Consider the following 12,986-nt stretch of genomic DNA (forward strand, 5'->3'; position numbering starts at 1 on the left):
TTCTTGAATTACATAAGGAAGGGCACAGAGAGAAAGTTTTAGAGGAAATTGGGACAAGTATCAAAAAGGAAGGGGAGGCACACAGCAGTCTGTGGCACTCCCCATTAGTTTTTATTACTCTTGCATATCTAGATTTCTACTAGAAATAGCCATCTTCAGAGCTCAAATACAAGGAAATTACAGAATCAGAACTAATTTATTTTACACAGAACAATAAATAAAACACCATGTTATCCAATAGCAACTATCCATTCTGGTCAACATACCATTTGCATTACAATCCAACAATCTCACAGCAATGCATGTCACCATATAATCTTACTGGCCTATAGGCAGAAGGAAGCTGAGGTTGTTGTTTACAGCAACTTTGGCAGCCTTAGTTTATCCCGTGTAGTGCAAGTAATGCCCTCTATGCCTCAAATTAATTAACAGAGTTTCATTTCAATACAGTAGCTTAAAACCCTTTTTTAATATCTAAAATCAACAAGTATACTTGGATATCACTTTGAAATATTCAAGAAATACCATCTTACAACGTGCTTGCTCATATCTTAATGGTGAAGTGATCCACCATTACCTATGCAAAGAATCATTATGTCCGTACAACTGTCTTATACAAAACTATTATGTCACTTCAAAAAATAAATTTTTTTATTGGAGATTGTCTTGATAAAATACAGTGACATACCAATTTTAAATTCATCAAAAGCTGAAACCTAGCATTGTCACTCGTTTCATAGTGGTTAAGTGGTCCACTAAATAAAGAAACATGAAAGTCCTTGCAAACAGTTTTTAAGAAGATCTATCAACATCATAGTCAAATACTGAAGATCAACAACACAAGGCTGAGCTAACCAGGTACATTTAATAATACATACAAACTCCACCTATTGTTGTAAAACTTTGTGCATAAATGTATGATGTAGCTCCAACTGTGTTCCTCTGTTTGCAGAAATATGATAAAACAAACCACCACTATACTTCGCATTTAAGGATAAAAGATGAATAGTGATTTACTTGTTTGATGGTAAAATAAATGTAGCATTAGATACTACCAACAAAATGGAAGACAGTATGATCCATTAAAAATAATAAGTATGTTCTCACACACTACAAAGCCAAGTGTTGCCTTTCTAAAGGCAGGGTGAAATTCCCTTATTAAGCAACCAAACAAACATGCAGACTGCACCTTTCCACAATTCTATACACCTATGAAGCCCCAATCTAACCCCTCCTCTGCTATGTCAATGTGGTATGGACTTACACTCTTCCCTCCTTTTACCACACCCTACAGGTCCTCGAACACTATGCACTCCACTCCACTTTTAGATCCCCACCCACATCCTCTACCAACTACTCTTCCAACCTGAACACCTCCAAATATCCTATGTTACCCAAAAACACGATACTACCCTACCCATCCCCTAGCTTCACCACTGCTCACTGATTCTGGTACTGTGACATGCCTCTACCACCACATTCCCCCAACACTACGTCTCCATACCCTCCACATACTCCCCCAAAGAAACTTTGAATCATGTCCCCCTACCGTACCATGAAATATGTACTGATATCTATCAATCCTACCAGATGTAGGAGATCCCTACCACCCACCCCTCATCAGGGCTCCCTTCATCTCCAATCCTGTTCTCTCACTTCCTAAGGCTTGGTACCAAAGTGCACCCCTCTCCAATGTTCCCCCATTCCTTCTCCAAACACCCACCTACAAAGCCCCTCCTATGCACTACCTTTAACTGCTACATTCCTCTGATACCTATCTCTCATGAAGTGTATTTGCACTCTTCTCTTCACTCATCCAGTCTCTCTTTTAATAACTCACACATTGGCCTTTCTGCTTTAGTGTGTGCAACTTCCTGTCTGTTACTATATCTTCTTGTGTGACATTCATTTTTCATTCAACTGCATCTATACTTTAGTTAATCACCAAACCAAAAATCAATCTTTTGTATTTTAACTTATGGGACTGACCATCTCTCTATCTCTCTTTTTATTGTAGAAAACATTTATTTTTGTGAAATGCTATTTCCAGTTTTTATAAATATTTCTTTATGTTCCTCTCATGTGGCTGAGGAGCAGTCCCTGTCCCTATGTGGGGGAGGTATGAGCTGTTGTGTGTCATCACCAGACACGCAACACCTACTGCCAATTGGGCTAGCTGCTCCACTCCTGCTGCATTTGCTGCCATGACTTTGCCAACAGCCTCGAGAGACTCTTGAGCTGGACATGTCAGGGTGTACCACTGCTGTTGGGTGCATCCACTGGCCTCCACACTACTACTGCAGAGAATGATTCAGTTGTATAATCAAAGCTCATAAATGTGTAATTTGCTAATGTTGTCTCATAAGCACCCAGGGCACATGACAGGCCCTCACCACCATGTTCCATGATTCATCATCCTGCATCCATACAGGTCACAGCCCACTGACCCTTGTACAACCTATTTAAACATGGATGCTAAATATAATTTATATTTCTGACTCCAAATATTCTCATAAATTACCAAAAGATTGATCACTAATATACTCATTTACTTTGCAGTTGAATATTTGTGGATTTCGACAGTCTGTTAAAGACTTTTCTACAAAATTATAAAGCTCCTTTCTGAAGCCTAGGGATGATCACAGTCTATAAGGAAAGAATTTTTACATCTACTAACGTGGTTGCAAATTTCACAGTTCGTCCTAAGCTCACTCTTCCTTTGAAGCATAAACACCTTCAAGGAGCAAATGTATTTGTATGTAACTGTAAGAATCCCAAGTTCCCTGAAGAGGCTGCTGCAAGATGTACCATTACCAACTTTATACAATATTCTTACTATCTATTTCTGCAGAATAAACTTTTTAGTTTCCATGCAGCTATGAAGTCTAACCATGTATTTCACAATGGTTTCTTGTGAACATAAATCTTGGAGAAGCTGTTTGGAAAACAGTGCGTGTATCTATCTAATACCATTAATGAGCACCTGTCACTCAACCGATGAACTGTCATCACATTCAGTCTCTGATGAAGGAACATCATTGCTAAATTCAATGTCAAACTCTGAATCATTACAGTCTTCATTTTTGAAATCAACACCTAAACAATAATACAGGAGAGAGGCTGAAAGGGCATGTTCTGTTGCCAAGTATCCAAAGCTGCACACAGTAAAGTTGATACTAGCCAAACATGACAGCCAGGATATAAATGTAGGGTCAGATACTTTCTAATGGCTGAGTACTTAATTATCAGTGCTGAAACGGATGTAAGTGGGGTTTTATTTTTTCAAATGTCTGTTTTTAAGTTGCCTAAGTACACTCTGCATTTTAAAAAATGAGATTGACAGAAAGAGCAAAATGGCTAAGCAAGGATGGCTAGAGGACAAATGTAAGGATGTAGAGGCTTATCTCACTAGGGGTAAGATAGATACTGCCTACAGGAAAATTAAAAAGACCTTTGGAGAAAAAGAGAACCACTTGTATGAACATCAAGAGCTCAGATGGAAATCCAGTTCTAAGCAAAGAAGGGAAAGCAGAAAGGTGGAAGGAGTATATAGAGGGTCCATGCAAGGGCAGTGCACTTGAGGACAATTTTATGGAAATGGAAGAGGATGTAGATGAAGATGAAATGGGAGATACGATACTGCGTGAAGAGTTTGACAGAGCACTGAAGGACCTGAGTCAAAACAAGGCCTCGGGAGTAGACAAAATTCCATTACAACTACTGACGGCATTGGGAGAGCCAGTCCTGACAAAACTCTACCATTTGGTGAGCAAGATGTATGAGACAGGCAAAATACCCTCAAACTTCAAGAAGAATATAATAATTCAAATCCCAAAGAAAGCAGGTGTTGACAGATGTGGAAATTACTGAACTATCAGTTTAATAAGTCACAGCTGCAAAATACTAACACGAATTCTTTACAGACGAATGGAAAAACTGGTAGAAGCTGACCTCGTGGAAGATCAGTTTGGATTCCGTAGAAATACTGGAACACCTGAGGCTATACTGACCTTACGACTTATCTTAGAAGATAGATTAAGGAAAAGCAAACCTACATTTCTAGCATTTCTAGACTTAAAGAAAGCTTTTGACAATGTTGACTGGAATACTCTCTTTTAAATTCTAAAGGTGGCAGGGATAAAATACAGGGAGCGAAAGGCTATTTACAATTTGTACAGAAACCAGATGGCAGTTATAAAGAGTCGACGGGCATGAAAGGGAAGCAGTGGTTGGAAAGGGAGTGAGACAGGGCTGTAGCCTCTCCCCAATGTTATTCAGTCTGTATATTGAGCAAGCAGTAAAGGAAAGAAAAGAAAAATTTGGAGTAGGTATTAAAATCCATGGAGAAGAAATAAAAACTTTGAGGTTCGCCGATGACATTGCAATTCTGTCAGAGACAGCAAAGGACTTGGAAGAGTTGTTGAACGGAATGGACAGTGTCTTTTTTATAATTTGTTAATGTGACCCTTGTTTTTTATTGCAAACAATATAATAACATTTTCAAACACCCATCAAGATGATTTCTCTCTAAAGCTCTGCATTTGTGTGCAATAAATGTTTGAACATTAACAATCAAAAGACTGGAGAAGAACAAGTCACTGAATGCCATTCACATTGTTCATTTTGGAATGGGCTGTCCCTGCCAACATGCAGCAGTTTCTACCTCAGATAGAGATGAAGGTAAGATAATCATGGACACACTATGTGTGGTACATTACACCATGATTGCTTTCAGATACATTTCTGATGGAAATACCTTGTCAAGAACATCCATTCATATAACTGATTTGCCTCAATGGGCAATGAACCCACCACATTCAGTGTGGATGCTGCAGTAGCCACCAGAAAGATTGTTGCACGGCGCGTTATGGACAGTAGTTGCCACAAGTAAAGGCCCATCCACCAGAGGGCACATGAGAATTCGGCCGCACCCTCTGCCGGTGGAACAACAACAATTCAGGCAGCACGGGCCGTGCCCAGTCAGTTTTACATCGGGCATGCCTAGCGGACAGTTCCCAGTCTACACTATGTGAAGTGCGACAGACAACGTGAATCGTGTTAATACAGATGCACGATTACATCTGACCTCCAGCATGAATCTCTATGTAGTGAGCATGGAAGATATGGACAGTAACTGGAATAGGTGACACATGGGGGAAGTGTGGATCAGTTGAGAGGCATGCCGAGACAGTCCATGCAGTTGTGACAAACACTGTGCCTAGGTGGTGCAGTGGTTGACATAACAGTCTAGTAAGCAGGAGGTCATGAGTTTGGATCCTGGTCTGACCACATTTTCAATCATCGCCACCAATGCTGCATGCTTTCCTTTCCTTTCTCACTCCTCCTTCTTCAGTTATCATAATATGACTGTTTTGCTGATAAACCTCTACACAGTAAATTACAGCAATCCTGTGAAGTTCACAGTTCAGTTCTTCCTTAAAATTATGATCTTCAGTACACCTGATGCAATCACACATTTAACCGCTCTGTCACATCCGTGCTTGTGCCCCAAGCTACAGCAAGCGAAGGAGTCGGACATTGAATTGTGCAACATCTGTGAATAAGCCAAACTAATCAGCACATCAAAGCACTTGATCCCTGCTCCCCCCTTCCCCCCCCCCCCTCACACACACACACACACACACACACACACACACACACACACACACACAATCTGCAGGCACTTTAATTTCTTAATAGCTCTGACATTCCAGATGACTAATCATTTTGCTGATGAGATTACTTTCAGTACCTGTCCAAGATTTGGTAAGAAATCTCATAGTCTAACAATATAATCTATCAAAAGCTGTGAAGGGTGAATGATTCCAAACTAAGAATGTATACAAATAAAAAAAGTAACTTAATTACATGCTTTATCAGGTCCTGAATTTCTGAGAACTAGAACTAAAAGTCTCTCTTTGTAAGCTATAGTTATCTATGAGTCAGCTGTACTTACGTCCCACTTTATATATGATAAAAACAATGGAAGAAAACCATTAATGAGCAACCATCATTCACATAACTTCAATTCAGCTCAACAGAATGATGTTTTGGCTGACTGTGGTAGCTCCAAAACAGATTTGTTACACCACCATATTTATATTAGAGTTGTTGTGAATACATGTGCATAAAATGTAATGCAGGTAATGAAAACTGTACCAATTTTTATTTAACAACATATTTACACATATATAAACATACATTTGAAGCAAAAGTTTTCAGAATGTGGCAGTAAATGGTGTTGTAAAATAAAGAATGAAAAATACACATAAATATATAATATTAAAGTAACATGTCACTATTATGAAATGATTTGGCTAAATCTGTTAAGACTCCACATAATACACTCGGCTAAGATGGATCATTAAATTAAACAAAGTAAAATACAATGATTATGAAACTAACGCAGATGTTCAGTAGCATTGTAGGACACAGGCAAGCAATTTAAGACTGTATATGACTAGAACAAAATAATTGTTTCTGGCTCATTTAAAATAAACAATGAAGTCTCCCTAAAACTGATGAATGTGTTAATGAATAATATTATACATTTTAAAATGAAATGATATTGTATGGGCATTGTCATGTTGGAAAAACTTATCATAAGTCTTTTTGATCAAATTGATGATATTTATACAGTGATGATTGATGTTTCATGACAAATGTTAAAAGATGTATGCAAAATATTTGTTTCAAGCCAGATATGTTAACACAGTCTTTACTTATCCACAATCCTCACACAGAAAAGAACCAAATGTATGTAGCATCCAATAATATAGCTGTGCAAATTGTGGCAAAATCATTTACTGCCAAGTACATAAAAATAAGAATACTGTTAATTACAACAACTCATACTAATGTAACAGATATAAAATTACTCTTTGGATTAGAAGGCAACTGCATAGCTCTACTCTGTTCCAGCATCTAAATTCAGTACCTTTGCACCATAAGATTACTTCACTCGATCATCATACACGATGAATTTTTGCTGTATCAAGAACTACTTTACTGTTGGTATTTTTAACTGGATTTCTCTAGATCCTTATACTGTTCAGGAAAACTCCTCATTGACTTTCTAGAATTTACAAACTTTATTCACTGATTCTTCCTTCTTAATTTAATTTTGAAAAATTATTTCTTTCTATGTTTGCTAGTTTCTAAGATACCATTCTTTCAGTTATCTTTAAACTGCTTCTACAAATCACAACAGAAATTCTACTGAATTTAAATAAAGTTATTTTGTGGTTACAGCTAATGGCTTGAAAAGTAATTTCAAAAATACACCAAAGTATGCCAAATCTTGGAAGACAAAATTTTAGTTGGACAGCAGTAAATGCACACTGAAGCTTTTCTGATTTCAGTGCTGCAGTCTTTAAGTTATTTAATGTATGTAAAATATAACAGCCCCTTCTTCAGAAATGCGACATTTGTTGCTTCACACTGACTGACTACCCCCACTTTCCACCAGCAGTTACCTATGGCTCCTTGCATTCTGATGAAAATGATTATAAAATGTACAGAAGGGAATATAGTATGACCTCTTCTCATAGCAACTAACAACATTCAAATGGACTGCACTTATTGTTGCCTACAAGTCATATTTTCCCTAAGCAGCAGTGTTAGAGAAATATGTATCCATCACAAAAAAAATTTCGTGTCGTTTAAAGAGAGTAGGCAAATTTTATGTTCTTTCTTTGCCCACTGCAAACATTTATACAGCTGAATTCTCTTTGCTATGTAACAGCAACATTCTTTCTTTTTCCAGAAATCCCTATCAATATGCAGTGTATCACCATCATCGTCATCATCATCATCGTTACCAGCAGGAAAGTGACTTCTTCTGTGAACACCTTAAGTTACATACTTATAACTTCTGCATCACATTCCTCAGCAGTTGTTGTTGTGTCAGCAGTATTGTTAGCACTAGGTCGTACTGCAGTAGGTATTCTACCGTAACAATAGCCATGGTCTGCAAACGCATCCAGATCAACATAGCCCCCTCCAAAACGTACGTCCTCAACTAATGCTGCCAATTCTCGTTTGAGTTCCCCAAAGGATGGTCGGCGACTTGGATCATGGTGCCAGCACCGAGAAGCCAGTCGGAAAAACTCAGGCCTGCAATGCGGTGGTCTCTCCAAACGCCCACCTTCTCGAACTGACCTGACTACTTCTCGAGCTGACTGGCCTGGATATGGTGTTGACCCTGGGGACACAAAGCAGAATGATTTACCTTAAGCAAGATAGATTTCCATTCAGTACCAGTAGCAAGTAACTATTAATAGGCTTTATGAAGAATTTCATACACTTGGCCCCTTTAACGAACAATATAGCTACATTACAGTCAACAACTAGATACATACTCTGCAAACCACTGTGATCTGCATGGCAAAAGGTACTTAGGACGTTAGGGTTTCTTCCCATCCAAACTGCATGGAACACAGGAAGAATGATTGCTTAAATGTGTCTGTGCAGTTTATATAAGGGATATTGACTAGTAGCAGTTCTACCAAAAATCATGTGTAATAAACTCCCAAAACTATTTCATAATTCACCAGGAAATTAATACCAGGTAAGGCAGGTAGTAGACTTCAGTTCATTGGCAGGATACTGGAAAAATTCTATATATCTACAAAGGAGACTGAATTGGAACTTTCCACATTTTTCCTCAAATCCCTTGATCACACTCCCAGCCTTGTGACAAGGTGCATTATCTTGTGAAAAATGCCACTGCGCTGCAGTCATGGACTGTGCGGCTGGTCCTGGCAGAGGTTAGAGTCCTCCCTTGGGCATGGGTGTGTGTGTTTGTCCTTAGGATAATTTAGGTTAAGTAGTGTGTAAGCTTGGGGACTGATGGCCTTAGCAGTTAAGTCCCATAAGATTTCACACACATTTGAACATTTTTGAATGCCACTGCTGTTGGGAAATATTATCATCATGAAAGGGTTTATGTGGTCTGCAGCCAGTGTCAATAATCCTTGGCCATCGTGATGCCTTGCATGGGCCCACAGGACCCACAGACACCCCAGAGTATAATGGAACCACTGCCAGCTTGTCCCCACCGTGCACTACATATGTCACGGAGCTGTTCCCTTGGAAGACAACGGGTTCACACACTCCCATCGGCATGATGTAGAAGGCAGTGGGATTCATCAGACCAGGCAACATTCTGCCACTGTGCCATTGTTCAATGCTGAAGACTATGAGCCCATTTCAGTTGTGGATGCTGGTGTCAGCTGTGGAGGCCCATTGTTAGGAGTATTTGGTGCCCTGTGTTTTCAGACACGTTTGTACTTGGCTCAGGATTAAAGTCTTATGTTATTTCTGCCACAGTTTGCAGCCTGTCTTGTTTTACCATCTGCCCACCCTACTATATCCAATATCTGTAATGAGGGGCTGCCATCCAACCCCATAATGTCTGTACATGGTTTCACCTTGGTTTTGCTATTTGTTGAAAGTACTCTCCAAAGCACTCTTCAAACACCCGACAAGTTGTGCGGTTTGCGAAATGCACATGCTGAGCCTCTGGGCAATCGTAATTTGTCCTCAGTCAAACTCAGATAAGTAGCACATCTTCCCCATTATAGACATGGACAGCACACTAACTGATACTAATGCACTGTGTGTGTGTCAGACTAATAGTCATTCCTTGCCAGGCGACACTGCTATTGCACGGACAGGTTTATATCAGTAGCAGGTCAGTGGTCATAACATTATGGCTGATCAGTGTACAAAGAAAGATCAAGATTTGTTTGACTCACAGCAGAGTATTATGAAAATGTAGAAAAACTTGAACTGACAGATGCCATTTATCTTGTGAAGGTCTACTTACAAAATTTCAAAAACTAGTATTAAATGAAAAACCTAGAGATATTCTTCAGCTCACTGTGTATTGCTCCTGTAAGGATCATGAAGGCACAGTACACTCAGATAAACTTAAACAATCATTTTTTCCAGTGCACCATAGGTGATTGGAATGGAAAGAAACCCTCACATGTGGTACCATGGTAAGTACTGTCTGCCATGCGCTTCACAGTGCTTTAGGCATGCAGGTAGATGCAAATACCCTGGGTCATGAAGTGCTGTAACATACTACAGATGGTCACTAGGCACACTCTTGCACATCTTTCATTTAGTTTGTAGACCTGTACTTACACTACGAATCATCAAAGAAAAAACTGCTTACTTTGATGTTGCAGCATCCATAATTTATGTCCTGCTGGGAATCACTTTCATGACAGCTGTATACACAATTTGAGATCTATCACTAGATTGCAATAGTGGAATGTGATAAAGATTTAAAGTTGGGAAAATGAAATTTATTGTGAGTAACTGTCTGACTGACAACTGGCAGAAGAAAAAGTGTAGTTAAATCTTAATATTTAGCACTGAAGGAAATGCATTTAAAACCTATTTACAAATCACTACCTACAAAACACTTCCTAGAAAACACAAGTTATGTGATAAGAGGTTTCCAGGACTTCAAAAGGACTACGATTGTCACTGGAGCACACCTTCCGTGAGTTAATACGAACACAGTGAAATAGCCAAAATAGCAACAAGGAGGCTGCATAAATAGTGTTGTGATTATATGAGTCAACATGCACATATTCATGCTGCTTCCACTAATATGGAGTATAGATTAACAGTATTCATGATGACACAAATATTTTCACCTGTTTGAAGTTTAAGAAATTTGGCCACCTTCAGCTTTTTAAATGATATTAACCTTCAAAACAGTTATTGCAGCTGCGGATCCTTGTATACGGAAATTAATGGATGAAAACAATGAAAAATCCAGGATGGAATGTAACAATATTATGAAAAGGAAAGTTGCTACAGAAATCTTCAGAGCTGATTTTATGAAGCTAATTAATCCATTACTACAAGTCTGCCAAGGTGAAGTTGCTTGCATGGCAGTATCATAGGTGCAACCACAATGGAAGGGTATCTATGGAGACACCTGACTAATTCTGGTAATTCTTGAAGAGGAGCAGCAGCCTTTTCAGTAGCTACAGTGGCAACAGTTAGAATGGCTGACTGATCTGGCCTTGTTATTTTATCCATCATGGTCCTGTTGTGCTTGTACTGCAAACCGAAAGAGAGGGGAAACTACAACTGTGGTTTTTCCCCTCAAAATCATGCAGCTCTACTGTATGACTTAATCATGAAACGGCATCCTCTTGGGTAAAATATTCTGGAGTATCCTATTTGAATGATTTGGATGTCCAGTAGTATATCATCATCAAGAAAAACATGGGTTAATGTGTGGCATGTTGGATGGGCAGGTTACAGACTGTAAAAATGAAACTCGATAGTTTGAAGTTAGATATATTGGGAATTAGTGAAGTTTGGCGGCAGGAAGAACAAAACTTTTGTTCATGTAACTACAAGGGTATAAAAATAAGACAGACAGGGATAATGAAGGAGTAGTCCTATAATGAATAAGAAAATATGAATGTTGGCAAGGTGCCATGAACAGCATAGTAAATGCATTACTGTAGTCAACATATACAAAAGATAACACATACAAGTATAAAGCTTATATGCCACAGGAAATTAAGGAGATGCAATGTGGAAAAACTGAATGAACCAGAGATTGGTCAGAGTACCAAGACAGCAGTATGCTGTATGCAGAGATTGACATAAAGTGCAAAATGGCTAAGCAGTAATGGCTAGAGGACAAATCCAATACTCTAGAAGCATTCATAATGAAGGGAATGATAGTTGTCAAGAGAATAATGATAATGAATAAATGATAATTTGCATACTCGTGCTGGCACAATTCTTGCTCATGCTGCTACAACTGAGCTTGAGCTCCATCTTTTATGACCTTATTGTTGAAGAAGATGCAAATGCTAACCTTCTTATTTATCTTTATACAGCTACTCTTCTTGAATATTTGTGGCTGGCCACAATAAACACCTTTGTAACTTCTTTTTCTTTTTTTCTTTCTAAGGGCATGATGTTGACACCAAAGGCATACGGTATATGGGAAACTGTTGTGAACTGTGATGCTTAACAATGGACTTCCATAGACAACCCCTCATCCATTTTCCCATTAAAATTCGCAAAGGCATGAATTACATAGAAGAAAGCATTGCCTTCTTCCATCAGAGTCATGCGGCTACACAAGAAAGAGCCAACTTTTGATTTCCCTTAATTTATTATTTCTTAAGATATATAAAAAAAGGCACAGCCACTTTTACAAGGAATATAACCTTGGAAGGATGTTAGGTAGCAATTGTATGGAATGTTTTCATTGCTTTTCCACACAATAACAAGAGAAGAAGAAATTTTGTTCTATCATTAGTATGTTAAATTGCAGGAGGTACTCAGTAAGTAATATAATACACTTCTTTTTCCTTGGCCATTTTCAGTTGGAAAAATGTGGAATTTGTTGTGGGACATCATGGAATATTCCTGCTTCATCCCCTATAGTTTCACAAGTTCCGATAGATAGCAGCATTACACATAGCCCTCAAAATAACAGTCTGTAACAAAAGCGCATTTCAACCAGAGAGCTGTCATCAAGTTTCTTTTGGTCAAAAACCAGAGCATCACAGATATTCATAGACCCTTGCAGAATTTCTATGGAAGCATGGCTGTAAAGAAAAGCATGATGAGTCACAGGTGAGGTGTCTGTCATTACAATAAAGTCGCACATATCTATCTGATCTGAATTCCCTGAGATTTTATAAAATTCCCTCAGAATTCCACACTTTCCAGAAGAACTGCCACTCTTTGTTTCGACAACACATGTTTGCCAGTCACAGCTTGTGTCTGTGTGCAGGCACCATCTCACTTGCTACTAGTATCATCTCACCACGAACTGGCTTGAGGCACATCAAGGTTGAATAGCTCCACTTGCTACATCTTAAATACATAAATTTGTTTTCCATCACACAAATAAGACATGTACCATGTATAAACTGTATTTCATGAAGTACAGTTTACGTTAATATCATCCTCTAGACCACATGAAAACT

At 38.6% G+C, this 12,986-nt stretch overlaps 1 protein-coding gene across 1 annotated transcript in view; it reads right to left on the minus strand.

Moving 5' to 3' along the window:
* Positions 1 to 6,190: 6,190 nt before the first annotated feature.
* Positions 6,191 to 12,986, minus strand: part of LOC124545638 (mucin-19-like) — a 397,435-nt gene continuing 390,639 nt past the window's right edge. Inside the window, exon 11 of the mRNA XM_047124583.1 lies at positions 6,191 to 8,203. Within this exon, the coding sequence (XP_046980539.1) occupies positions 7,857 to 8,203 (347 nt within the window). The 3' untranslated portion in view covers positions 6,191 to 7,856. The remainder of the gene's footprint in view (positions 8,204 to 12,986) is intronic.

The sequence above is a fragment of the Schistocerca americana genome, chromosome 8, assembly GCF_021461395.2.
Source record: "Schistocerca americana isolate TAMUIC-IGC-003095 chromosome 8, iqSchAmer2.1, whole genome shotgun sequence".
NCBI classification, from domain to species: Eukaryota; Metazoa; Arthropoda; class Insecta; order Orthoptera; family Acrididae; genus Schistocerca; species Schistocerca americana.